We start from the raw sequence: 26,788 nt of genomic DNA on the forward strand, positions 1-26,788 counted from the left end.
ACTTGACGGTGCACAACGTTCAATGTGTAGTTCCAGAAAATATCCATACCCTCCTCCCATGGAGGGCACTTTTGCCTTAGACCCCCACCCCCTGGAGTTTTCATTCTAGGGGTTGCTTGTCATACCCCCCCCCCTCCCCCCATACCCTCTGGAATTTGCTTAATTTTTCTAGAATTCCTACCAGTTTCATCGAATTGACAAATAAAAACGTCGCTTTAATTTATTCAGTCACAATTTGTGAACAGAAAATAAAAGATTGTGCACCATCTAAGAGCTCCCAACATAAACTTTATCTTGGATGTTTGCCCTCTTTCATAATTAGTCTCCTCGACTATGATCACAGTATCAAAATACACTCCATAAAATTGTCCTTCCAGGTATCTTTATTTTAAAAAGTAAAATCCTACAGCCATGACAATAATATTAAGCTACAAAAATAATGTTATTTTTCTAATTTATTTCTATTTTTACAATGCACGGATGGCAGTAACTAATTTTCAAAAATTCTCTTTGGAACAAGGAAATAGAAAACTTACACAAAAAATTTAAAAAACCAACAGTTCGTTCAGCATAATCTTGGATTACAAGTTACTATTTCCTGTAAGATTAGTCTGAAAAGATTTCTGCAAGGAACAGAGTAAGGTTTTACTGGCTAAAAAAGAAAGTTTAAACAAAGAAACAGACAATGTGGCTAGGCAATGGCCTTTAGTTTCATAATAAGCCTCACATTTTAGAAAATATTATTGTCACCCTTCTCCACTTAAACAAGAAAAACATTTCCCCAAAGGTAATAATTACCCTCAAGGAAACGTTTTTAATGATTAACAATGTTCAAACAATGATTTCAAATGTCTCGTTGCCCGTTTCTTCACACAGTCTTTATTGGAATGGTAAAATGACAGAGCTAATATGCCGTCATCTGCACACAAACCCTCTCCACTTTAAAATATACATAGTATGATGCAGAGAAAATGCACTTTGTTATTATATTAGGACTTAAAAAGGTTAACTACTAGAGTCAAACAGTGAAACTAACACACTCTAAAATCATTTCCTCTAGGTCCCCTCTGTTAGTTTGTTGATCCTAAAATTTTGTTTCACCAGAATTGTTTCTTTTTTTGTTAGGGACTGTCCCCACAGTTAGATTGTTCATCCTAAAATTTTGTTTCACCATAATTGTTTCTTTTTTTGTTAGGGACTGACACAAAAATGAAAAGCCAAATGCTTTGTTAAAAACAAAAAACAGTCCTTTATGTATACTTGAAGTTATATTGCCATGCAGCTATGAGAAACTGATCTTTAATATTTCCCCATGATATTTTCATTAATTTTTTTTATTCACAGTCCCAAAATATTTAGAATTTTTCACCTACGGGTAGTTTGTGTAACCTCCTTAACTAGGAAACCACAAGGCAAAAACGGTATATGTAGATTTTTATCCAGCATTTTTGATGGCAAATTTTAAAACTGGCTCAAATGAAAAAAACCTGACACAAAGTTGAAAAGTTGCTGAACTATAAATTAAAAAATATGATCAACCATCTCCTATTATAATAATAGTTTATTCTGCTGAATTCTGCTCTCAAACTTAACCCTTTTCTTCTTCGCAGACTGAAACCTGCCAGGCTATAAGGTAAATCAGGTATCAGGTATCTGAAGCCTAAGTCCCTGAGGTGTGCCCAAAAATCAATTTGGGGAGGAAGAGGACTGAATTCTTACAATGTTTAACATAAATATTTAATTCTATAGTTAATCCTGGTCATTTCACTGGTCAATGGAAACCCTGTTTTGACAGCTGTCAATAAATTGACCATAATATGCATGTCTATTATCAAGTTAAACACACGCTACAGGCTCCCACACTAGCTAGAAAGTTTCACATTTCCAATTGGTTTCCCTATGGTGAGGAAGGACAGGCATACGGTCACGTGATTACCATGAAAACTTCTCAGATGGGCAGATTACCGAATTTTCTTAGGTATGGGGCCCCGCTCAGGCATGATACCTCCACTGTCATTATTTTAACAAAATTCTGCTTGCAACTAGTATTAACACATCATTAACATACAATGGAGGCCAAAACTCCTTGGGACAGTTATTTAAAATCTTCCTTCAACAAAGGAAACATATCAAATATATAAATGCAGCATAAGATCCATTTTAATTTGCAATAATTTGGATATCTCTAATGGCCCTCCCCTCCCCCCTCCAAACAATGTTGCAAATTTCCTTTTTTCAGGACTGGGTAAAGTGTACAGGCAGGGTTAGAAAAATGTCTGGTCTAGTTGTGCAGGACTTGTAAGTAAATATTCTTGCTGGGCACGTTTTTAAAGCCCACTTGCCCAATGAGCAATTATGGTTCAAACAAGTCATCCATTAAAAGACGAGCAAGAAGTTGCCCCGAGCAAGCAAAATGTGAGAGCTGCTTGCCCAAAACACAAGCTTGAATTCAAGTTTTTTTCTTTTTTGAGCCCTGGCAGTGTGCACAAAATACACCATTACTTGAGGGCATGGGGAAAGGGAGCCAGGTTAATTAGTCTTATTGTGTTAAGTGTCCCAAGACTTTTGACCTTCATGGTAGACAAGACCAGAAAAAAGAAAAAGGTTGATGCACTACTATGGTTCTTTGTTTAACTGTTCCAACTCCATCCACCGTTAGCTCCATATGGCACTGACGGAGCTCCCCACATCATTGATCCATCATCATACCAGTTCCCTGAATCTTCTACAATATCACCCCAGCCAGTGGGCTCCTCAATACCTTTAAGTTCAACACCACCCCAGCGATCAGGGCCTTTGGGAGGGTTAGGAATTGTTCCTGCTGGCATTTTGTAAGAATCAGCATTTGTTGTTGACTTAAGGTTACCTAGTTCTTGAATGAGACTGGGAGTCACTTTGGAGGTTGTAGGCTTTGCAGCAGTGCCATTTGTCTCTTGATGCAGTGCATTCACGTACTGTTGAACCATCACATCATCCAGGTTGTCATTATCATCAACAACTACAATGTCTTCTAAATATTCATCCTCAATCCGTCCATCCACAACGACCGATGCCTCCCACTCACGCCAGGGATCAAAACTTGAAGCTTGATTTTGAATGCTAGACCCTGACGGTCTAAGTTCCTGTTGTGGTGTTGACTCATCACCCCAACTCTTCTGTCTATTGCTTTCCTCTTTTTTATTGCTTTTACTATAAGTCTGTTTTTGCTTATTGACCCATGGTCTACTTTTCTGCTTTTTGAAGTTCTTTTCCCACTTACTGTTTTGGAATCTTGGGGGAATCATATCATTGATTGCCCCTTTGTTGTCGTCAACAATATCCAATTTCTGTATGCAGTTTTCAAGACTGTTTTGCGTGGCCTCAGTTTTTATGTGGTCTTGCAACTGAGAGTATCCAACAGGGGCCTTTGAACATGCATTTCCACTATTTAAATCAAATAAGGAATTATCTCCATCTAACTGTAGCTGGCTTGATGATGATGAGAGAGAACTAGAATCACTTCCACTTTTGCCAGCATTTAAGTGTTTTTCAATAGTTTCCTGAAAAAAAAAATTGAAAAGGGATTATAAGGTTACAAGTTACCATAAACTCTCTAGATCTCTTAGCAGATCATGCCTACGTAAGTCAAACACTTGCCAAAAATTGTAACTAAGAGTTCAGTGATTTCCCTTTCTTACCTTAAGTCGTTCCTTTTGACTCTCGCTAAGGGGTCAGATCTCTCTATGATAGACATTCACTTCATCTTAAGGTGATGTTACATTTGTTACAGTCTAAATTTGATTTCAGGTTAATTTTGAAAGATTTAACCTCAGCTGACTTTCAATTTTCTTTGTCTACACTAGCTCTAAGAGACAATATAAATAATTATTGCTCCTTGAAAGATCAACCTAGGTAAAAAAAATTTTTTAAACCTGAAATCGAATTTGACCTGTAACAGATTGGACGATTCACAAATAAATGATTATTTTTAGCGCAACATAGCATTGCAACTTTGATTCAAATTGTTGCAACATAGTTCCAGCACTACATATTATAGTTGTTGCAAATCATCCTTTCAGGGTCTGAGAATGGTGTGATATATGAAGTTACAAGCCCATAAATGATCAATATGTCCTGTGTCACTTGGAAGCCACGCTTTTCTCAAGGATTATTCAGGGGTAGAGGGTAGTGAAAAGGGGTTGTAGGTTATGACAGGTTGAAAACGATGGTTGCTTTGGATTCTCTTGTTAATAATTTTGTTACCTTGTCCAGCAAGATTTTCCCACTCAGTATTAGCTGCTGTATTTGTTTTCTTTTTTCAACCTCCTAAATACACAACAGGCAAAAATTGTAAGTTCATACTCAATTTATAATGTTTAAAACAGTAATTCTTGTGACCACGTAAATACATGCTCTGCGGTTGCTAATAACAATGAACAGCAGACAACTTCATTTGTAATATGATGCTTTCCTTTTTAGCAATCACTACACAATGTTTGTTTTAAAGCAATTAAATAAAAAAAACCACCAAATGATTGGCAATCCCACTTAATTTCCACTTTCCATGTGTGTCATTAGCCATGTTTAAGCAGACAGCTGTATTCAAAATCAAACCTAAAGGCATTCATCATCATCATCATCCTTAGATCACCTGAGTGGACAGGACAGGACATTCATAGAGATTTCTTCCCAAACACCACGATTCACCATCGCTGTTCTCAGGTCCTTGGTATCAAATCCTGAATCCCTAGCAATCACTTCAGGATATGTTAGCTTACATGAATGCACTGTGCCTGCTGAGTGCCTGAGGATGAGTGATGAGATTATTTCCTTATCTGCCTGATAGCAATGACCAACAAACTGGAGACGCTTTTGTTTGAGTCTCAAAGATGGACGTGTTACTCCCCCAGGCATTATTGCAATTATTATAACAAAAAACATGACTTAAAAAAAAAAAAGAATAACATAATGCCTAATCACTTTTCATGGAAAAGACAGCCTCATTTTAATAGGAAAACTCATTTTAAGAAAACAATCACAATTTATGGGAGAAAATACCAAATAAAAAGATGATATTTATCAACCTCTGCTTTTGGAGACCTTCTTGCAGACTCCCTAAGAGCTCTTCCTCGTCCAGCAATGAATTTTTCTGTCAGTTTTGAGCCACTATCCTTCTGCTAAAGAAAAAAAATGAAATGAATGCCTTTCTATGAACAGGTTAATAAATTTTATCATTACTGTTATTGCATTATTAGAAAGTACCTTACCATGTAAACTAACAGAAGTTACCAGCAAATTCTTGAAAATATTTCAAAACAGCTGTGAAATATTGCATAAAATAAACAACAGGAATGAAAGAGAGTCCTGATATATTCTGAGCCATGGTTCTTTTGAAGATTGCAATAATATTAGAATTTCAACCAAAACTGCCTTCCCTTTCCTACAGTTTCAAGGCATCATATGAGCTGTAGAAACTCTATATTTTGCTCTTTGCTCTTTTCCAACTTGTGGCATCCCTTTTAACCAACCAAAATAAAAATCAGACATACCCTGCCTGGTCGGTGATCCATAATCATAAGTGCTGTACGTGTCTTTTCTGTGTCTACTAAGAGCTGCTCATGTCCTAAGAAACAAAAAAAAAAAAAAAGAAAAAAGGAACTATTAAGGTTGGAAGCAGCTTCAACTGGGTACCACTGGGGCAAAAAATGGTAGAACTGGGACTCTGTAAGAACACAAGACCCAGGTTTTAAACTCCAAGACTAAGCCTTATCTTCTTTTATCAAACCCAAGACCAAGACTTAGTAAAGGACTAAGAGATGAAAAGTTAAAAAACAATAACACCTACAACGTTCAAAACAGATTTAAAATCTTCATAGGGATGTGTGTTACGTGGTTACATAAGACACGGTAAAAAAAATAAAATAACAGAAATAACCCTGATGCAACTTCAAGTTAGACCTGTGGATACATTTTTGCAAAAATGGAGACTGAGGACAATCCCACACCCTTTAGCCTGAATTTCATCCAATTACTTCGAGTCGTCATTACTACCTCAGTAACGTCTGAATCGACAGGCCTTCAATGCCGTCCAGTGACGTCACTACTCTTTGACCTTTGCTTTAATTCATGCAAAAAGTAAAACACGATTTTCAAGTGGCAAACCGAGAAATACAGTTTGGAAATGTCTGCATGACACAGAATTGCTTTATTTTTTTTTGATCATAAATAATTATTCATGTTTAACGTTCAAACTATCAACTGCTTGCAGTACAACTCTGAACAGGTTGTAGTTCTGTAATCAAACTCAGTCGCAATCACACAATGAAATAAACAAACACAAGGGACACTTAGTACAAAAACACAATGATTTGCTTTAATTGAAAAGAAGCTATTTGGTCCTTAACGAAGAAAAAAAAACAAGGAAACAAGCAAGAAAAGCTAACAGAGTCATTACACCTGACGGTGAAAATAGCAAGAAGGTCAAATAATTTATAACATTGATCTCAGAAAACTTCACATAAACAAAATCACCGGACACCAAAACCACAAAACAGCACTCTAAATGAAAAACCTACCGACTCTCCCCAAAGGTTCTTCCTTCGCAGTTCAATTTAGCATTTCAGTTTCGAAGACAAAGGCAATTTTGCTGTTTAAGATAAAGATTAAACTTATCGAAATGTTTGAACTACAGGAAAGAAGGCCAGGGATGCAATCCGCTGAATATCATGCGACAATCCTGCTAAAATTTTTCATAATAATACATAATTATGCGAATGTTTAGACAATCAACCAATCAAAATTACTACCAGGTTTTCGGGTAGTGAGTGACGTCACTGGACGGCATTAACGGCCGGTTGATTCAGACGTTACTGAGGGAGTAATAACGACTAGAAGCAATCGGATGAAATTCAGGCTAACACCCTTTTGTTTCTCCTGAATTAAGATTCAAAGCTACGTTAATGCTTATTAAAAGATCTTATCTGTATGGCTGGTAATGAACTTGCAAATGGGATTATTCATGTCAAAAGTTGCCAGATACCTGTTTGGCAGAGTAACAGCAGTCGTAAGTTACTCTAAAGGAGACTGGAGGCAGTGCAAGCTGGTACAGAGAGCAGCTTTAAGTCTGACTATTAAATAAATTTTCAAAATCCTTCTCTATAATTAAAGGGAAACATTCATTCCCGTCTCAATAGTTAAGAAATACACGGTTTGTCGGAGGCAAATACATCATAACTAAAATTTGTCTCAGCTTCAACCAACTTTTCCTGGTAGAACACTGGTTTAACCTGAGAACAAATTTCAACTACAATTCTACAAGAAATAATCTAGCCTGCAAATACCATGTGTACCAACTGCTCGTTCACTTTCCTCTAGAGAGACAATCCCTGTGTAAATATGCGTTTTGAACAGTCTTTATGACGTCAATATTTTCATTTTCACTAGACCGTTGTTTTGGGGGCTTCCAAATTAAGTTCACATGCTCTCCTAAAACCTCAGTTGCTTCAAACATTTTATTTGGTAGAAAAAAAGAAACAAGAATATTTCACTTTCCATGTGGTCCATTCAAACAAAATGTTATACTACATTTAGAGGGCATGTATGACACGGAAAACTTACAACTTCCTGTGACCACAAAAAAAGGCTCACTAAAAATTTCCAAGTTTTTAATAGTATTCGATGAAGGTGTACATTAAAAGGGAATTATCATAAGATAAATGATAATGATCACTCATTTTGGCAGTTTAGATTCAGTAAGCCTTGAGAATACACAACGACTTTTAACTTTCACTTTTATCTCCACAAATAAGCTTAATGCGTAATTAAATTTATCTGTCAATGAATTCCGAGCTAATTGTACCATAGAACAACGTAATCCTAAATCCCTAAGGTGTTTAAGTTTAAAAAATTTTCCAAGAATCAGCAACCTATGATTTTAATCATTATTACTCTCATACAATAGCGCCGAGAAAACGTCCAAACTGCAAAACGACAGCCGCCATTGTTGATTCCCTCGATCGAGAACCAAACAAAAATGCAAAGAATTTAACTTACCTTTTCATCCCCATGGAATTCTCGTCTGATTCTTCAACGGTGACAACGAACAAAAAGTCAACAGAGTATTGTGAAAAGGTATTAATCGGTTAACTTTCTACACGCTACGTTATACTCGGCTCACGAAAGTTTGACACGCCATGAATCAAACTCGTGCTCGGAATATTTGTTCGCGTGAGCGATTTTAGGGGGGTGAATTTTAAGAATAAAACGCAGGAACTTTTGTCATATTTTTATAAAAGAGCACCTTATCACGCTGATGACTTGTTTTGTTCATTCCAACCGAGCCGTTTAACAGGCGTGTTCAAGGCAAAATGCTTTCTGTTTCACCTTTTGGGTATGATGGTTCGATCACTTCATGTATGCCACACAAGATTTTGAGGCACGCACTTGGCGTCACTTTCGGCCACCACCTCATGCCAGGCAAGGAACGCTTTTCCCCTCATATATAACTAGTATAAATAGTTGACACTACAGCTGCCCCCGCTCTTAATATTGTCGGTCAATAGTATTCTTGGTCGTTGTGTAGCTCTTTGCAAATATACCGATTCATAATGAAGATTTTCACACATATTCCATACAATAAGTGAGGTAAAAACAGGATACGCAAGGTTCATGCACAGTTTCAGTTCGATTCAGTTTCGAGATTAGTTTATTCTAAACCATAAGAAAATATTTAATTAGAAGTTGAATTTTTTGCTACTTCTCTTTCACTTTTTACATTCAGCTAATTTTATTTAAGCCTTAGAAATTAAAAGGACGTTTGATCAATTCACGCTCGCGCATCCTAGTTTTATTTTAAATTTTACAACGGAAGGACATCTATGAGCAGGGAATAAATCAGCACAGAATTTGATTGTCTGCGAATTTCTGTAATCGTCCATCGTTCTGCTGGTGATAAGCTAGCCGTTGTACACTCGTCTTGCTTTTTTGCGGCTGAGTCTTATTCCGGCCACTGAATAGAGAGAAAGAGTGTCTGGCAAGGTTTCCAATAAAAGATTTGTGAACTCGTGTCTGGCCAACTCTCCAAGTGTTTATATCATGCTATATATACTCAGTTATACGCATCTCATAACTTCATCTGCGCTTAACGAGTGTGTTTTGGTCCATGGCTTTCAAAATCACAGAATGTCACAGATAACACGTAACGCAAAAGAGTATCGAAGTATGACTGGACAATTAATGTCACAAAATCTACCTAAGCGTTCCCTTCAAGATTTTCTGTCTTAACGTCATCCTAACCATTTCGGCGCAAACAATAGAAACGTCATCATTACCTACCGATTTCTCGCGGTCCCTGTTCAAGCAAATCGAGACTTTTTCTGGCATACTGACTTTATGGGTGTGTTCCTTTCGGCGAATCCAAAAACGGATTTTTGATCCTAGATTTACCAGATTTCGCGGTCGAAAGGAACGTGAAATCCGAAATTGGATTTGTAACCTTGGTAACCTTTCGCCAACGCGTGCAATTATGCACGACAGCCTCTCAAAAAATGACGTGTTTTCTACAGTTTGACAAATTATGCGATTATACCGTGCAGAATTTAGCGGTCGGCAGTTCGAATAGCGACGATGGAACATACAAAACAGACAAAGAAAGAAGCACATTAAAATTGAAAATTATCTAAAGAATGTCGGCCAGTTTGATCCAGTTCCATAGCTCAGCTTTTTTTATGTAACACGATCGAGTGCCTGTCGCGTCTACAAGCGAGTTTGTAGTTAGATAGCAGTTCATTTGTTACTACTTATTTCTGATTTCAAGCAATCTTTAGAGACAAATGGTTAGTATATGGATATTTTAAAGTACCAGGAACAATCTTCTAATGTTTTCAGATGTTTTGTGGCAAATGACAGCAACGAGGAAACTCTACGGCCTCTATGGGAATACTTCAACTGGAAATACCGCTGGATCATCTGACTAATTTCGGATCCACTGTGAATGGAACAGCGTAGATCACTAATCCGTTAATCTGGATTTGGATTCTTCGCATTTCAAATCCAATGAATCCTTTTTCAAAAAGGATTCACCAGATCAAAAATCCGGATTTGGATTTGCCGAAAGGAACGCGAAATCCGTTTTTAGATCTAAAATCCGTTTTTGGATTCACCGAAAGAAACACACCCATATTTCAACTGTAATTACTATCCTTATTATACGCGCAAGTTACTAGAGTGCCTCGTCGGGATTTTGCCTTCTGGGCGAATATGCTGCGGGGGCAAATATGCCTTGACACTACTAAATTTGTATCGCTCTGTGTCTACATTCTTATAGAGACGATATCCTAGAAAATTAGGGCAAAACCACTAACCAAGAATGCAAAAAATTCACTTCCGGTTGACGTTCATCACTCAAAAAACGTCCTTTCTTCTCGACACCTAACCCCTAGCCTGTAACTGGCGTTTCAGGTCAGATCAGAGTAGCGCTTGGAAGTAGTGGGCGAAAGAGAGAACGGGCGCACGTGAGGGAGACACGCGTAGCGTAGCGTAGCAGTGACGAAGCGGTTGTGGAGCACGAGGCACGCGTGACACGGGCACTCTCTGGACGTCTCGTGTCGCGTTTGTTACGTTCAGCCGACTCAACCGAGGTATCCGTTCCCCAGTTGTTTAAAAGGTGGATAGCGATATCCGCTGGATAAACTCAAAAGCATTTTCTTGAATAATTTTCTGTATTCTTTTTAATGCGTCTAATAAGCCGAGCAACTCCCTTTTGCCCATGCAACAGCGTTTTTTTTCTTAGATCGATTTTCCCACGAATTTTCACCATCAAATGAGCCTGACAAATCCATCGGCAAAAATCGGAGACTTGAAGTTATGTTTGAATACATTTACCTTTTCCTTGTGTTATTATTGTCCCGGGATGCGCACTCATACGGGACGGTGCTTCCATTTTCGCGAGAAAACTGCAAAATTAAATGATGCTAACAATAAACTTATCCGCTGCGGCCGGCCGGGCTCCTGATTGTAGTCAAAACGAATTAAACTTAATTTTTTTTAAACCTTCATTATTGAACAAAAAATTTCGCACTAACCCGATGTTATCTTAGCCCAGCTTTGGACAACCCATCCTCGGAGACCCAGGGGCAGTTAGTCGGGTCGACTGCCCCTGGGTCTCCGAGGATGTGGACAACCCGGCCTTCGCCATTTATCATCCGATCCGGTGGAGCAATCGGGCCTCATTTCCAGGGTCCTTTCGACCCGCCACGGCCACGAGAATGGTAACCTAGCCGTCTATCCACAGAAAAAATAGTTGAATGTCGTGTGGAAGCAAGGGACTGTTTTTGTTGAAACATGAATCGCAGAGTTCCTTAATACAGTCATTTTGGTTTGGAAAAGCACTTCAGAGAGCATATAATGAGGGGAAAACGCTAGCAAACGTAAATTCAGTGAATGAAAATGGCGAATTTGTCAACCCAACTGAACATAAAGAAACATCACTTTCAAGAAATGTGTACAAGTTAATCTGCGAATCCTTTGAACAGCGGGATGATGCTGTCATCTCATGCACAGAATACAGTATCACCAGTGCTGAGATTGAGAATTTGGAGATATGGGTGAAAATAAGTCGCCTACTTCGAGAAGGTACAGCAAGAAACCTGGTCTGTGGATAGCTGTTCAAATGTATATGTTGTAGTTAATTTTTTATCTCAGGTAATTTTTCTTTTTCTTTTGTTTAAACATCATTAGCATACATTATCATACCCAAAAACAAAAGAAAAAGAAAAATTACCTGAGATAAAAAATTAACTACAACATATATATGTGTCAGGGATTTAGCTGAGGAAAAACTAAACAGGCTTTTTTATCACTCAAGCTGTCTTTCTTACTCAACTGCAGCTTTAAAATCACCCCACGTGTTTGTTTTCCAGAGCAATTTGAGACGGTGGTAAGGTCTTTTTCAGCCAGTGAAATTAGACACCAGCCTAGATTTGCTGCAAGTCGACCTCTGATAAGCAAAGTGAGTGAGAAAAAGTGAGTGAAGCAAGCTTCAAAGAGGTCGCGCAGCGACTGAGCGAGTGACAAAAAAAGGTAAAGGACTTTTAGAAAGTCTTACCGCCAGCCCCGAGGGGATACTTAGTCAACAAAAATTTAAACAGGGTGGCTCCACCCCAACAAACAACTCCTCTCCCTTTTAAATACCATTTTGACAGAAAAAGTAACCTAATCGTTACCTTCCATTGAAAAATGGCATCCTGAGAGGTGTCTTTCAGAAGAAAGGATAATCAGCTCCATGATAGATTTTCCTACTCTTTCATATATTTCAACTCACCAATTCCCTACCCCTTGATATGCCTAAAGCCCGAAATAGGTACACCTTTTGGGCGGAGTCTCCATGTATAGGCCATTATAGGGAGTGCATTCCCCACCCTGCCAGCAGCCCACTCTGCATGGTTCAATTCTACCTGTTACTGGCATCCTTGGTCAGTTGTCTTTGGGGCTGTTTGAGCGATCAAGAATTGCATTTGGCAAATTATGAATTTTAATGACAGAATGAGCATCAGCTTCATATTGCGTGAGCTCAGCCATGTGCCTATAAATTGTCATCAAGATTTTTTCTTGGTCTCTAGATATTACCACTGTGGATGCTTCAAACTGTGACTATCCTGAGGCAGTGAAAAGATTACGTCCAATGTGTTGTGCCATTCATCAATTTTTCATAAACCTGGAGCCACAGGAATTCGAACAAAGCTACAAGGAGAACTTAGAGTGGACTGGATGCATTGATAGATTTATAAACTGCTTTAGTTTACTCAAGTCATCTCACCCTGCAGATCATAACTTGTGCCTTTTATTGTTAACATCCTCACTGGAACATGCCCTAGGTGATGTGTATCTATCCTATTCTGGTGCCAAACAGTGCCCCTCTTTATTGAAGGACTTACTGACTACACAAGAGCTAAAGGAAGTATTTGGTGATGCTGTTATCACCTTGCTTCACATTTTAATTGGTCCACCTACTAGTCTCAATCTTAGGAACGTTCTGTGGCATGGATTTGCTGCACCTGGAGAAGTGCCTACTCAGTAAGTGCCATCTTGATGGTAACAAGTACAGTTATGTCACCTACTTTTAATTCATAGTCCCTTAGGCCAAGGTAAAAGGTCAATCTTCACATATGCCAAACCTTATGCTAAGGAGCAAACTCTTGTTAACTGCATGTTTGTCACATTCTTTTGTGGCAAACAGACACTTTTGCTGGTGCTCTGCATTTCCGCATTCATGAGTTCCTATTTCCTGAAAGCATTACCTGCCTAGATTAGCATAGCTACCTGCAGGCGTGTTAAAATAAGGTATTTCAATCTTGAAAACGAATAAGATGTATGTATGTATATACATGTATGTATGTTTGGTGCTTTTGAATTTTCAAGTTTGACTCAGGTGTGAGCTATTTTTACCACAATAGTTAACTCCATTATGAAAATGACCACTGATTTTAAGATAGAAAGTGACAACAAAAACAACAAATTTTATTGAAAATTGGAAATATAACTATACATTACTTTCCCACCTGCAAATAGCTTATAAACTAATTGAGGCGGGGGGATCTGAAGACATATTACAAGTACAAGGTTTATATATAGATGGACTAAATAACAGTGAAGACACTACTATACAGTAAATAGAATAAACTAACATAAAACAAGGCAAGTACATAACAATTATGAAGAGAGGCTAACCTAAAGTATTAAATAACTTAATAAGAAGGGAGACTTCGACATAATCATTTTCTGACCGCAAGAAATTTAGTAATAATTCCTTTATTTTTTTACAAAAGGACGAAGGTTTAAGTATTTAAGTGACAAGCAACTAAACTGAACACCATCATATAATCTGAATATTTTCATTATAATGTGTTTCTTATGTCGTTAGGTATGCCTCATTGTTGTTGTTCATTACTGCATCTCTTAGTAACAAGTTGAAAGATGCCCCATTCTTTTCAAGAGTATTAATAAGAAGACCTTTACTGAGATTATCTCCTTGTACTGGGGAAGACAACAGCATTTTCCCTTCTTTGGAACTATCTAGCATTCAGGAGATATCTGACTTATTTTGTGCAAGTTTCTTTATTATTCCAAGCATGCTTCCCTTGTGGCTTAAAGCAGTGGATTATTTCTTGATACAAAGGTACAAGTAATACTTGTAATCACAGCCGTTATTTACACTGTTTACTGCACCAATTTGCAATCATCTTTATGTTTTTGTTAGACAATGTCTCCATTTCTCTAACAGAAATCCTGTAACTCCTCTTCCCTAATGGGTCCCTCCCTGCTCCAACCACAGTTCCTTTCCTCATCTCTAACAGTTCCTTTCTCTCATTCACTATTGCTCCTTTCCCCTTCCTTAATGGTTCCCTCCCCCTTCTCTAATGTTCCCTCCCCTGTCCATCACTCACATTTCTTTTGCCTTTTTTTTTTACTAATAGTCCCGTCTCTTCTCAATGGCTCCTTAATCTCCCCTTCTGTAATTAGTTCCCTTCCTTAATCCCCTATGACTTACAGTCCCTCCTCCCTTCTCTTTTGTTGCTCACTCCACTCTTCTCTATGGCTCCTTTATTTTTCCTTATAGTTTACTTCTTTGTGCTTCGTTCTCTCCTACCCCCTTTCCTTTCTCTTCGGAAAAGCCCTCATAGCAAACATTTCCGTGATTCTTGTTCTTTGCTCCGAAGCTGCACAAAAACGTTTGCTACACAGCCTATCTTAGGGATCCCTCTCTCCTAATTAAGACTACATGCCTTTTCTCTAATGGCTTCCTTCTCAGCTCTTTCCTTCAAGTTTGTTAATTATTATATTAACTATTACTGGTTTATACCATTCAGATTTGACTTGTGCATTGTTCTGCTGCTGCCTCAATTAGAGCACGGCTTGAGAAGAGTATTTGCTTGTGTTAATAATTGTCCACATAGAGCACTGACTGCAGAGTCTACAGTATTGTATACCACATTTGATGAGGTAAATAAACATACTACCTTGGATTTATTTATTAAAACTGGCAAAACCATATACCTACACTTATTAAAATAAATGGACGGCTTGTAAGGAGTCACCTGTCCTACACTAAAAAGTTTGAAACTGGCAGTATTTTTTTTTTCAAACTGCAAATGTAGGAAAGACATTCTGAAATTCTTCTTGGCCTTGTAATTTTTTTACTTTGATTTGTTTGCTTACAGAGCACTAATAGGAGCCCTCCTTGTGCCTTCTCCTGGACCAAATTATGTCAGAGCTTATGCTGGAGTTCTAGTCTTATGCATTTATTGATATTAAGAGCTTAATTTTAATGTAACTCAGGGTTTTTATACATGGGGGATGTAGTGGGGGGGGGGGGGAAGATGGTTGGAAAACCAATACAACACTGTATGTGAGGAGGTTGGGCTTTTTTTGATTATCTTCATACGTCTGTCCACCATTATTTTATTCAGGGTTGTCAGAAAGTTTGGAAGTAGACAGCTCTGTTGTCAAAGTGAGTGGCCAGTCCAAGGATATTTTATTTAAAAAATGCCATCTGTAAAGAAATGCCAAGCAGAGTAGGCCAGCCGATACTAACCAAGTAGGTGGCGATTTTTGCCGGCAGCTGACTACTTTTGACAACCCTGTTTTATTATTAAATTATGATTCGTATCCTTCCAAATTACCCAAAAGCAGATAATATATAATATTGATGGCACTGAGGACATGAAATTGTGCCCTTAGCATGTTTTTGTCCATTTTTCTCGTTAGATACTGTCACCAGTTTTACAAGATGGTTCTGACAATCTTTTGAGACAAGAAATAGGAGAAGGCCATTTGGAATCGTTGCTTGATATTCTTGTTCATCAGGAGGGACCAAGGATTAGGGACCACATAAGTCATGGAGAAGTTAATCTGCAAGAAATCTCACAAGAATCAGCCAATCACATTTTATGCCTGTGCATAGCGTTTGCAGGATTGTACCTTTACCCAGATAAGATCAACCGATTCAGTGGTGATTATCTATTTCCAAACAGCAAAAGAATTTGTGAAATAGCAAGGAGTTACAAATCACGCTTTCATCCAGTTTCTCTTGCAAGAAAGACAGTGTGTAAACTGACACTTTCTTTATTAAAATGGCAGGATTTACCCAATCCATTTGCGGATGAATTCAGTGGTTTAGAGAGCAGTGATAAAAAACTGTCTACACAGATTGCAGATGCCATGAGAGCTTGCAAAAAGTTAATCACATCATCGTCATTATCTGAAGACAATGTATCCAAGCTGTTTCCACTTCAATTTGATTTGGGAAAAGTTTACACTTTTGTTGAAGTTGTGGTAGAACTATTGAACGTAGCACAATTTCCTACCCTGTACAGGCCTAAAGAGGAAATAGAGGTAGCTGTCTTACTAAGGAACATAGCACAGCATGGAATTGTAATTTCTAGACAGGTAAGTAGGAACACACCTCATCTGTAGTCTGTAGGGTTCCTCATCAAAGTTTTCTTATTACCAAATTAAATGTGGTAAATATTTAGTAAAGTAAAGAGGTGTTGTCTCAAAAATTCAAATTTGTGAATTTATGAGATTAGTTGCCATATTCAGAAAGAACAAGTGTAAATGAGTGGGGGGTTATAAGCACCATTATGCTCTGATGCCTCCATACAAATTCTTCTAAAATAGGCCTGGATCGTAACATTTACATTCCTGGCTTATTTTAGAATTAAGACCTATATGGAGTCACTGGAGCATGATGTTTTTTATATCTCCCCACCAATTTAAACAACCTCAGTTCAAAGTAAGGTTTTTCTTTTTCAGCCATTATTTATGAATAGAGATTTTGTGGTAGTTTTTAACTTTGGTAATTGATTGAGAATAGTAACTATTCCAAGATATACACACACTCATTAAATGTCAATTTCTTTAATATTTTCCTTGTGGATAAAATTTGTTAATTAATTTTACAAGGAAGAAAAATAGAATGCTGAAGATTTGGTTGTCTTTTCAACCAGATCTGTGAGACAGCCTCAGTGAGATTTGAACAGTGGCAGAACAGGCAGCTAAGACAGCGGCAAAGGACAAACTACAAACGATTGTGGTCACAGGTTCCACTCACATTTGTAGCCCTGCAGTTTATTGTCATCATCATTGTCATAGAACTGCTTCAACTGCCAAAGAACAGAGATCAAAGTAACAGGAATACTTTCATCAGGTAATAAAACTGCAGCTTTATTTTTGGTAACATGATTCAAAATCAATTGATCTAAACCCATTCAAGTAAAAGTGAAAAACATCCATAAAAACAAAGATCTATTTTTAAGCATCAACATTACTGTGGATAGAATATAAAGAGTAAAACTAGCTAAGTAGTTTCTAAATGACTAGCTAGAATCATGCAGGCAGTTTTGTTTTATTACATTTATTTACAAAGTCTACTGTCCTGGTAACCCTGCATTAAATTACAGAATGACTTCTTATGTTTTCCACAAAACAGAGTCTATTAAGTAAGTTTGTGAATTTACATGCATGTTTGGAGACAACAACAACATGACATAGAGATTATGGCTTGCAATGTCACCATTGTTTCCAAAACAACAAGCAGTTACTTTAATTTATCATTATTTTTCACACATTCTTGCAGGTTCCTCAAGCGATGTCTTCAGTGTACAGAGAACATGGAATCTCTATCCAGCACAACAAAAAACCGATGGGATGAATGTAGTACTGCAGCAAAGATGTTGGTGGAGTGTGTTGAACATTATTACGCCGAAAGATGTGAAGTGGTGTCATGATTATTTCTGTCTGTCACCTATATATAAGATCAAGAAAGAAAACATAAAATTCATTATCACCCAAAATGTTACAAATTATTTGCTTATTCGCAAGAACTGCTTTCTTTGTTTCAGACTAAAGGTGCTTTGAAATTCAAAACACTTCCAGTTTCATCAGTAGCAAATCCTTCTCTTGCAGCAGTTTCAGTGACGCCGAAAATTTTTAAGGTCTTCATTTGCCTGTTTCACAGCAAGTTCAGGATATAAAGGGATGTTTAGTGTAGCAGGTATTCTTCAAAAAGCAGATGTTATCCATCAAGTTGTATTCTTGCTGTTATGCTATGCTTTTAGGCAGCAATTCAGCTATTTCTTCTACACAAAACATGTGAACTGTTAGATGCCATTTTCTACTAGTCTACAAAAACTAAGCAACCTTATCCCCAGAACTTCTTGGTTGCCATCCCTTTTTCTGGCAATTACCCTGTACTATTTGATGTCATGTTCAGGACATCACGGACGTCTTCCAAATTTGGTTATCAAGAATTAGCCTTGGGATTTGAGCCAATCAGAAATGGAGAAATATTAATGAATGGATGAGAGTAAACCTTAGTGCAAATTCAATTCTTAACAATATTATCAAAGCCTCTTTATTAATTTACTGCTCCAAGGTTGTGACAGGGAACTTGGAAAATACTGTAGTGACTAATTCTCATGTGAAAACACAGGTTTGTCTTATGCCATGTGATATTCAGATTCCCAAAACTACATCATTTCATTATTTTTGCCACAGTTTTTTCTTAACATACCATAATAACTAAGTTGGTCCACCACGTTTTACATCTGTTGGTGATAAGTCACCTACATAAAACTTTTCCAGCAGAGATGAAATATGGTTTTTTACAACTCTATGTGCAGGTTGTTGGGTAAACCCCTGTGTTGAGTCTCCACCAACATTTTTGAGAATGGCTTCCTGTCCAGGATGAGTGGTCACATAATCCGAGACATCATACACCTGATAATACAATATGTCACATTGTTATATGGCTGAATCAACGAACAGAAACTTAGATGAAGGGAATCCTGCATTCTGATTGGCTACCCAAGCGGCCAAGATGGGCTCATCTTGCCCACTCAGGATTTCCCGCATTGGTCCTGCAAGTAAAAGATCTTTTTTGGCCATTATAATGAATCCTTATTGACCAAGCTCGTTCGGTCAAGATGGCTAAATATTGACGTGATTCTTTTCTGCATTTATATAGACCTCAACAAAAATGCAAAAAAGAAATCTGCTAATATCCAGCCATCTTGACCTCATGCTTGGTCAATAACACATATGTCAAGCAACCTTAATAGTTTTAGAGACTATCTTCTTACATTTGAGAGACTCTGTGACACTTGCTCATTAGATTATTTCAAATTTTTTGTTTATGCCTCTCATACTTTGCCTCATTCTCATGCTTTTCGTGCATTTTACTTTGCACCAACTTTTTATACATATAGCTCTATGCAGAATATTATCTCATCCCTGATGATGCGGTTGATCAGCGAAATCTGGGATTATTTATATTTTTAATTACAACAGTTACAGGTCTCACTCAAGCAATATTTTACTTAATGCACAGTGTTTGGAAATTATCTATCAGCAATCTTTTCCTGAGTAAGTTTTTTTGTATCCATAAGAATGTTCAGATGACTCCTAAACAATGCAAAAGAAGTTCTGGCAACTTCCAAAAGTTACTGAAGATGACTAAAAACTCCTGAAGATTGTAAAAGCTATACTATTGCTGTAATAATGTGGGAAAAATAATACCATACTTTTTTAATCCTTGGGCCTTTTTTGAGTACCATTTTAATATTGTAGTAACGATAAGCTAAAAAAAATTGTTGTGTAGAGTTGTTCAAATCATTGTGAGCAGCTTCTCTATGTAATTAGGCAAGAGTTGCCCACATTGGTCTCCCTCAGGGGTTAATTTGAATTTTCCCACGATTAGTAGTGTCATCACGCAACGCTTGTTAGGTGGGGGGTAGCGTTGCGTGACGTCACTAAAAACGGCTGGGAGGAAGACCCGTCTTGTCTTTGAGAGGAAGACTATGCTGCGATCTGACGTTTCAAAAAAGGCTCTTGATTGTTCCCTTATATAAAGAACAGCATACTGTGTGCACTATTGTAGGCCTCGATCGCTAACCAGACAAAAAATCCCCACTCTGGCACCGTTAAGACATTTATTTGTCTTTTACTGAAGCTCACCGGCATGCAGTTTGATTGTTTCGACCTACCGTAAGCAAAGATTAGCATCTTACAATAAAAGAGATTTATCGTTAACAAAACCTTCAGAAGTAATACCTTTCCATTGATTACTATCCAAGCATCGTCGACTTTGTTGTGCTTTTGTAATTCTTGCAGAGAAATCGAAGTTTCCATAAGTGTGTTACCGTTATCTGTCCTCGAAATTTAATACGAAATTATGCGATTGTGCAAGACCGGGAGAGATTTGGGAACTAAATGCTGATTTCCAAAACGTGCCGAACTTGTCGCCGAACTTATTGCGAGAGTTAAATGCATGTGAAGTGCGACGTTTGAATCAATTAAATTCGACAGTTTAAATTAAATGCTACTTTCGCCGTGTAAGCGACTGAAACATTCGAAGATTCGACTTAGGTGCATGAATCTGATGAATTTTTATTTAGAGAGACTGGAAATATTGACAGCGAACAGAGTTAAATACGTCAGAGTTAAATTCGGCGTTTGAATCAACTGCCGTATTTAACTATTTTAGTCGACTAAAACAGGAATTAAGTTTGGCACAGGTGAAATTCCAAATTGAACTGGACCTAACTACAGGTCAACCAAACTCGAAATATAAGCGTCGGCGAACATCGGCATTGTTGCGTAACATTCGAAATATAAGGATTTGTATGGAAAAAAACCTTATCATTTCCGTAACCTACGAAAATGAAAGGATTTCTCTATATAAATAGAGAAATTTCGTTGCCTACGAAACTGAAAGGATTTCTCTCAATAAAGACCTTTATATAGAGAGAAAACAGTTTACAGTAAAACCCTTAAAACGGCCGTAAATCTGACCACACAGGAGAGACGTAACACACATTTTATGTAAATCCTTTCATTTTCGTAGGTTACGGAAACGATAGGTTTTTTTTCCGTACAAATCCTTATATTTCGAATGTTACGCAACAATGCCGATGTTTGTCGAGCTTGGTAAACCTGTGTATGAACCTTAATATAGAGAGAAAACCTTTTACCCATAAAACGGCCATAAATCGGCCCATGGACCACACAGGAGAGACGTAACACACATTTTATATAAGGTTACGCAACAATGCCGATGTTCGCCGACGCTTATATTTCAAGCTTGCGCTATTTCCCCTTGCGCTGGCGGTCAATAAATCTCCTGCAGTTTATATTTTATCACCCGACGGACTTTGAAGAGAAAATAGAGGGTCTGTGAACAGGCTACGCAAGTATTCGCAAGTATGCGTTTCCAAGCTAGCGCTTTTTGCGCCCGTGAACTGATTTCATTTGTATTTTTTGAGAGTGAGCTACCCAAGACATAGAGCTGAGGCGATTAAAGTTTTCATTGCATGCACCAGCCTACATGCACCCTATGAAACAACTGCATAAACGCCATAAAACTGCGGCAAAAATCGGCGCTTGAATTAATTTTCAGCAGGAATCACCCAAAGGGCAAAAAAATTCGCCGTCGTCTTCCTTTAACCTAGCCAGGCTCCTGGCCTAGCTGCAAACGCTACTTTTTCTAAGACCTCCTCATAAATGTTATTCTGTTTTTGTTTTCATTAAAAGCTGTATCTCTGCAACATATGTAAAGTCTCGTCCTGAATTTGATGGTACGGAGCTATTGATTAAAGTCTCTTCATTGAATCAAGCAGTCTGATATAGCGAATATGATTGGCACAATTGTGCTTTAAACGCGTGATTGTTACAAGCCTCGAATCTTTTTGCATTTTACTCTTTTTAAATCATATTTGGAGGATAGTTAATGGTGCTCATGAGAAAGACAAGAAACGGACTCAGCCGTAAAAAAATTTCGAATCAAACCTTACAAGTGCTCCATGAGCGAAGAAGAAGATGATTAATTTTTTTTTATTGGAGTTGTAATGTAATGAAGGCTGAAATAAATAGTTAATTTTTTGGAATTTGGGTAGAATTGGTTATGTTGTACACTCATGACTATGCATAATTTGCGCGCCAAGAATCAGTTAACCGAAAATTTAAGTGTCATTGTCACTAAGGACCAGGCAGGGTCCGCGGATCGAGGTCGGCCGATTACCTCCAAATTTTCAGCATTTTTTCTCTATCAGATAAGATTACGATCGGTGGTATTTTTAGTAAAATAAAATTAATTTCTTAGAATTTTGACCACCCCCCTAGTTTTTGGTGCTATTTTGCCCACGTGAGACGGAAAATTTGGGTAAACTTCCACGACACATTTTACTTACTTGGCATTAGCCTTATTCATTTATACGAACTGTACATACTTTGCAGCCTATAACCAGCTCATGTCTCCAATATAAACGAATTTGGTTAAAAATGAACGGTTCCAAATATCATCACTTCGTGGCTATCGCAAGTAAGAGGAATTTTGGCAATTTTCCAATCTGGTTTTCTCTAAAGTGCGGCAGTTTATATCCAGATCAAAACTATTTTTTATTAGTCTGTCATAAAGTCTTTACAAATACGCAAACTCTTATTTGGCACGTTAAAATCTCGTCGCGTGAGCTTTCTCACAACTTTAACCTAATTTCCTAATTTGCATAGTTGTAGTTTTTCCGGGAAAAATTTCACGCTGGATTTGCGACTTGTTGCAGGCGTTTATTGGCTTCTTTACTATAACTAAGAGAAAAACATTACTTTTTCAGATAAGTGGCCATAGTTCATCGGCCTATTTTGTCATTTGGTAGGTCAAAATCCCCTCCCGTAAGCTTTCTTCAAATTTAACTAATTTGCATGTTGTCGAATTTCCCCGGGAAAACTTCACCTGTCTGTTGATATTATATACAAGCGATGATAACCCTGCACGTAATTAATTATTAATTTTTATAAGGTTCTTGTTTTTGAAACTAATTGTTGTTTCGATCTTGCAGACGTTGACAGTTCACAAATTTGGGGCGAACATAACAATTCTGTCATTTCACTAAACATGGACATGCAAATTAATATGCCAGACAGGCTCAAGATTGTGTTTTGTAAAGTAGTGAATAGTTTTGGAGACTAACAGAGTTAATGTTTTCTCCACGTGTGATGGAAGGCAAACAGGCTGCCGAAATGACAGTCAATTCGTGGCAGAGGAAATGCAATTCGAACAGATGCGCAAATTAGTGAGTCGAAACTTAATGCATTATAACGTAACAGATTTGACACAACGTTACTAAAGTTGATCAATTCGTGTGCATTGCTGCTGAAATCTTCCGGCACTGCTCTTTTGTCTAGGAAGAAAACCGAATTGGTTTCATCCATGATAGCATTCAAGCATAGCGACAAACAGCTGGTGTTTAGCAGTATGTAAAAATCCTTGCAGTTTTTTGTTTTACTGTGTTTAGCATAGCATTCATTCAGTTTGCAGTCTTATATTGCTCACGATTTCTTAATTTACAAGTATTTATAAACCCTGTTATCGAAGGGTCTCCCTGTACCCATCTAAAAGGCCCCAATGGAGAAGATTGGGGTAGAAACATAGAGATCCTCCCTACTAAAACCATGTAACGTTATTTTTGAAAACACGTGCAACTCTCAGAGAATTTTTGAATGGCCTCAAAGAAAGTTTTTTTTCTTGACAGTGGTCCGCTTGTCGTCAGGTGTAGCTGATTGCAGATTTCTTTTAGAGCTGCCAGTTTGAGTGAGTCAAGCTTCTTGTTTTTTACAAGTTCGCAGATATTGCTAATGCCCACGATGATTGGATGGCTTGGTTTGCTCATATCATCCATCACCAAACTTCTAAGGGTGTCAAACGCTATTTCCGACTCGGCAGCCTCGATGTCTTCCTCCGAGATTTCCTCCGCATCAATACCCCTATGACGCAGCGCCGCTGTCTGACGCGAAAACAGGCTACTGATCTGCTGCGCAGTCCTCCACTCTTCAGGCTTAAACGTGGGCTCTCCGTCCTCATTTCTGAGGGTCTTCATCTCCCTCGCTACCCGTACAGGATCGGCCTTGTTTCCAGTTCTTGTACCCTCTTCAAATTTCTTCATCAAGAAGGTCTTGACGTTATCAGTCATTCTAGTGGGTCGTTTTGTTACCTTCAGAGCCCACCCCAATGGTCTAGGGTCATGTTCTCTGAAAGCGCTGCCACTATTCTCACCTTGCGATGAGGTTGTTGGCATATCCGGAGCGAACGTCACCCCTGTCACAATTCCCGCCCATTTCCTCCTAACGCGGTCATACATGGACTCACAGTCCACCTCAAGACGGTGCTTGCCCGTGTCCATATGGTTGTCTGCCTCTGCTTGGGTCTTGAACGTGAGGACGCATCCAGTCTCTTGGCAAGAGTAGATCTCGGACTGGTTCCTGACACTCTCACCCACGCTTCCCCTGTGTGTAGCTTGACCAAATGGCTTTACCACCCTTACTCCAGTATCTCCTTGTGGTGTAACTCCAAGACCGCTATAAGGGATGAGGCGTCCAGGGCCGATGTTGTACGCTTTCCACACACGGATGCCACACTCCTCATACTGGAAATTGTTCAACACACTAATGCCTGGTATCTTGCTATCTTTGTTTCTTTCCCTGGTCGTGTCCACCTCAACGACCGCTGCTCTGCACCCTTTTGATATGGGATTCTAGTGCTGCTTTCATATCTTCAGCAGTGACGACGTCGTGCTTTTCGTTGACCCAGCGCTTTATGTGTGCCTTCATAGCAGCAGTCTTCCTATCACAAATGTCCTTGCCAGCCTGTGGTTCTGAGAAATCATATCGCACTGGCCTGACACCGGTTCTCACCCCTACTTCTCTAAGACTTAACAACAGAGGCCCATTGTGGTAACATCCAGCGTTATCCGATCGGAGGTAGGCTGTTGTCACCCCTGGATACTCCAGTTTGACTTTTTGCAGCAAGTCCTCTATTATTGAAAGAACTGCAAAGCTATTTTGGGTGCAGTTGTTGAAAATGTGTACAAAACACTCGACTTCATGCTTGCTCTCCACTGTTGCTCTAGTGATTACTGCACTGATATGCCAGCTTCTTCCTCTCTTGCCAAAAAAATCACTCATGTGTTCTCTGTATTGCACAGGCAGAAACTTCATTGCCCAGTCCATTACGACAAGACACGAGTTGTCGTCTAGCTTCTCGAGAATATCCTGCTTGGCTTCGTCCTGGTTACTTGACCGTAGCAAGTGAGCCTTCCACGCTTGTATGCTGCGCACACTCTCAGTGTACTCAAACCTCCACCTAACCCTCTCCTCTTCCGTCATGTCCGCTTTGTCTTGCATCTCTGCCACCTGTTTCAGTACTCCTTCTAGACTCTCACAGCGCTCACATTCGTAGCAATGTTCATGATCACATTCGCCCCTGAACTCCCATGCACTACTGTCACTTAGTGCGTGGACCGTGCAGTGATCACTGCAATGTTCTCCTCGTCCGATGTGTGTCTTGAAATCATTCTTTAAGTACCTTTTTGCATCCTTTAGAAATTTCTGAGTGGCAGTAACGTTGATGCCCTGATCTGCTAAGGCCTCCAACATAGAAAAGAGTTGATCAAAAGCCTCTGTACCCTCTGCAGTGGTGTTGTCAAGTCCCTGAAGGGATTTCTGCATAGAGGCCGAACACACTTCAATCATTCGGTAGAGAGAACGCTGGCTCGCCGGCTCGAACTCTTGTTCTTTACAATAGTCTAAATATTGTCTGATGATGCGTGAAGGAATGACGGTCCTAATGACTGCTGGTATGACAATTTTCTCCCCCGAGTCAAGCTTGAGAGTCTTTGTCCCGAACGCCACGTCTTGGACAAATTCTGGTCTGGAGATATATTCAATGAAATGATCCACCTTTTCAGGCTCAATTCTTGTACGGAAACTAGGAATTTCAGGGAGAGGCTGGCCTTTCCCTGCTTCTGTTGCATGTTGGCGAGCTTGGTCGATGCGCCATTTGGAAAGCCCAGGGATCATCTCTTGAAGCTCAGCTCTTGAAAAGTCGTCTGCAAAGAGGGAAAGGATCTGTCGCTTTGTTTGCCAATGACCTGCTTGCTCATAGGCCTTGACTAAAATGTCGACAAGACCAGAGTTGGGATCAAAACGCTTGCGCTTTCCTTGGTTGTCTCTGTTTGGATCCAAAAGTACCTCCGTTTGTAACGCCTTCCAAACCAGTTCCTCTTGACCGGGAGTGATGACAGACAATGAAGTCACTATAGTCTCCTTAGCTTTGCGGATGTAATATCGCTGCTGGGTGTCGGAGACGTCGTCCCAGGTCGTGTTCAGGCTGGACATTACGGGGCTGTAGCGGCCACCTGAGATGCTGTGGACAGCTTCGTTTAATTTCTGCCGTTTGCTGTTTTGTTCCTCCATCTCGTCAACCCATAAACTAATCTCTTCGTCTGGTATCGAGGCTTGGGACGAATGGGACTGCAAAGAGACTGTTTCTGACCCCTCACCAGTGCTTGAGACCGCTACACACACCGTGGCTGGCAATGTGCTCTCCTCACAAACAGTAATGACAGAGACAGTGGCAGAATCAGACTCCTCGATCTCGTCTCCAATCACCAAGGTGTCTGAGTAAGGATCCTGAGCGTAATAAAATAGATTAGCAAATTATGGACAAGATCGTCAACAATTCCACAAAGATCTCCAATACATGTAATTGTGGAAACTCTATATGTGTTTCCTAGCCGCTGCCAAAGGGTGCCCTCGCATCTTCGTTGTTGCTGGTCTCTTCAAGCACTGGTCAAGACCAATTTGTCATTCAGAAAACATTCAGATGTAGTCGAGTAATTGTTCTCGACGCGCGATCTGAAAACTCTAGACATGGCTATCATTATAACTAGGTCCCAAGCCTCTTGGAAATCGACCACACCTTAAT

At 38.9% G+C, this 26,788-nt stretch overlaps 3 protein-coding genes across 7 annotated transcripts; 1 reads left to right on the forward strand and 2 right to left on the reverse strand.

Annotated features, from left to right (window-relative positions):
- Positions 1-365: 365 nt before the first annotated feature.
- LOC140942827 (uncharacterized) lies at positions 366-8,408 on the reverse strand. 4 transcript variants are annotated; one of them, XM_073391835.1, is made up of 5 exons: positions 8,032-8,408; positions 5,529-5,602; positions 5,064-5,153; positions 4,243-4,305; positions 366-3,539 (listed from the first exon to the last, which is right to left on the reverse strand). In XM_073391835.1, exons 2-5 carry the CDS (start codon positions 5,553-5,555, stop codon positions 2,631-2,633), a joined length of 1,089 nt encoding a protein of 362 aa, XP_073247936.1. In that variant the 5' UTR covers positions 5,556-5,602; positions 8,032-8,408; the 3' UTR covers positions 366-2,630. The 4 variants fall into 4 exon arrangements, with proteins under 4 accessions (XP_073247936.1, XP_073247934.1, XP_073247938.1 ...); XM_073391833.1 differs by having other exon boundaries at positions 5,064-5,156; positions 8,032-8,407; XM_073391837.1 differs by lacking the exon at positions 8,032-8,408 and adding an exon at positions 7,320-7,945.
- A 2,832-nt stretch (positions 8,409-11,240) lies between these two features.
- Positions 11,241-17,778, forward strand: LOC140943761 (endoplasmic reticulum membrane-associated RNA degradation protein-like). 2 transcript variants are annotated; one of them, XM_073392869.1, is made up of 7 exons: positions 11,241-11,610; positions 12,597-13,050; positions 13,898-14,152; positions 14,844-14,976; positions 15,742-16,422; positions 16,983-17,182; positions 17,612-17,778. In XM_073392869.1, exons 1-7 carry the CDS (start codon positions 11,283-11,285, stop codon positions 17,760-17,762), a joined length of 2,202 nt encoding a protein of 733 aa, XP_073248970.1. In that variant the 5' UTR covers positions 11,241-11,282; the 3' UTR covers positions 17,763-17,778. The 2 variants fall into 2 exon arrangements, with proteins under 2 accessions (XP_073248970.1, XP_073248971.1); XM_073392870.1 differs by having other exon boundaries at positions 12,852-13,050.
- Positions 17,779-23,486: 5,708 nt separating this feature from the next.
- On the reverse strand, positions 23,487-24,206 carry LOC140944792 (uncharacterized). Its single transcript, XM_073393895.1, has one exon. The coding sequence runs from the start codon at positions 24,204-24,206 to the stop codon at positions 23,487-23,489; it is 720 nt and encodes a 239-aa protein (XP_073249996.1).
- Positions 24,207-26,788: the final 2,582 nt, after the last annotated feature.

Source organism: Porites lutea, chromosome 7 (genome assembly GCF_958299795.1).
Source record: "Porites lutea chromosome 7, jaPorLute2.1, whole genome shotgun sequence".
Classification (NCBI taxonomy): Eukaryota; Metazoa; Cnidaria; class Anthozoa; order Scleractinia; family Poritidae; genus Porites; species Porites lutea.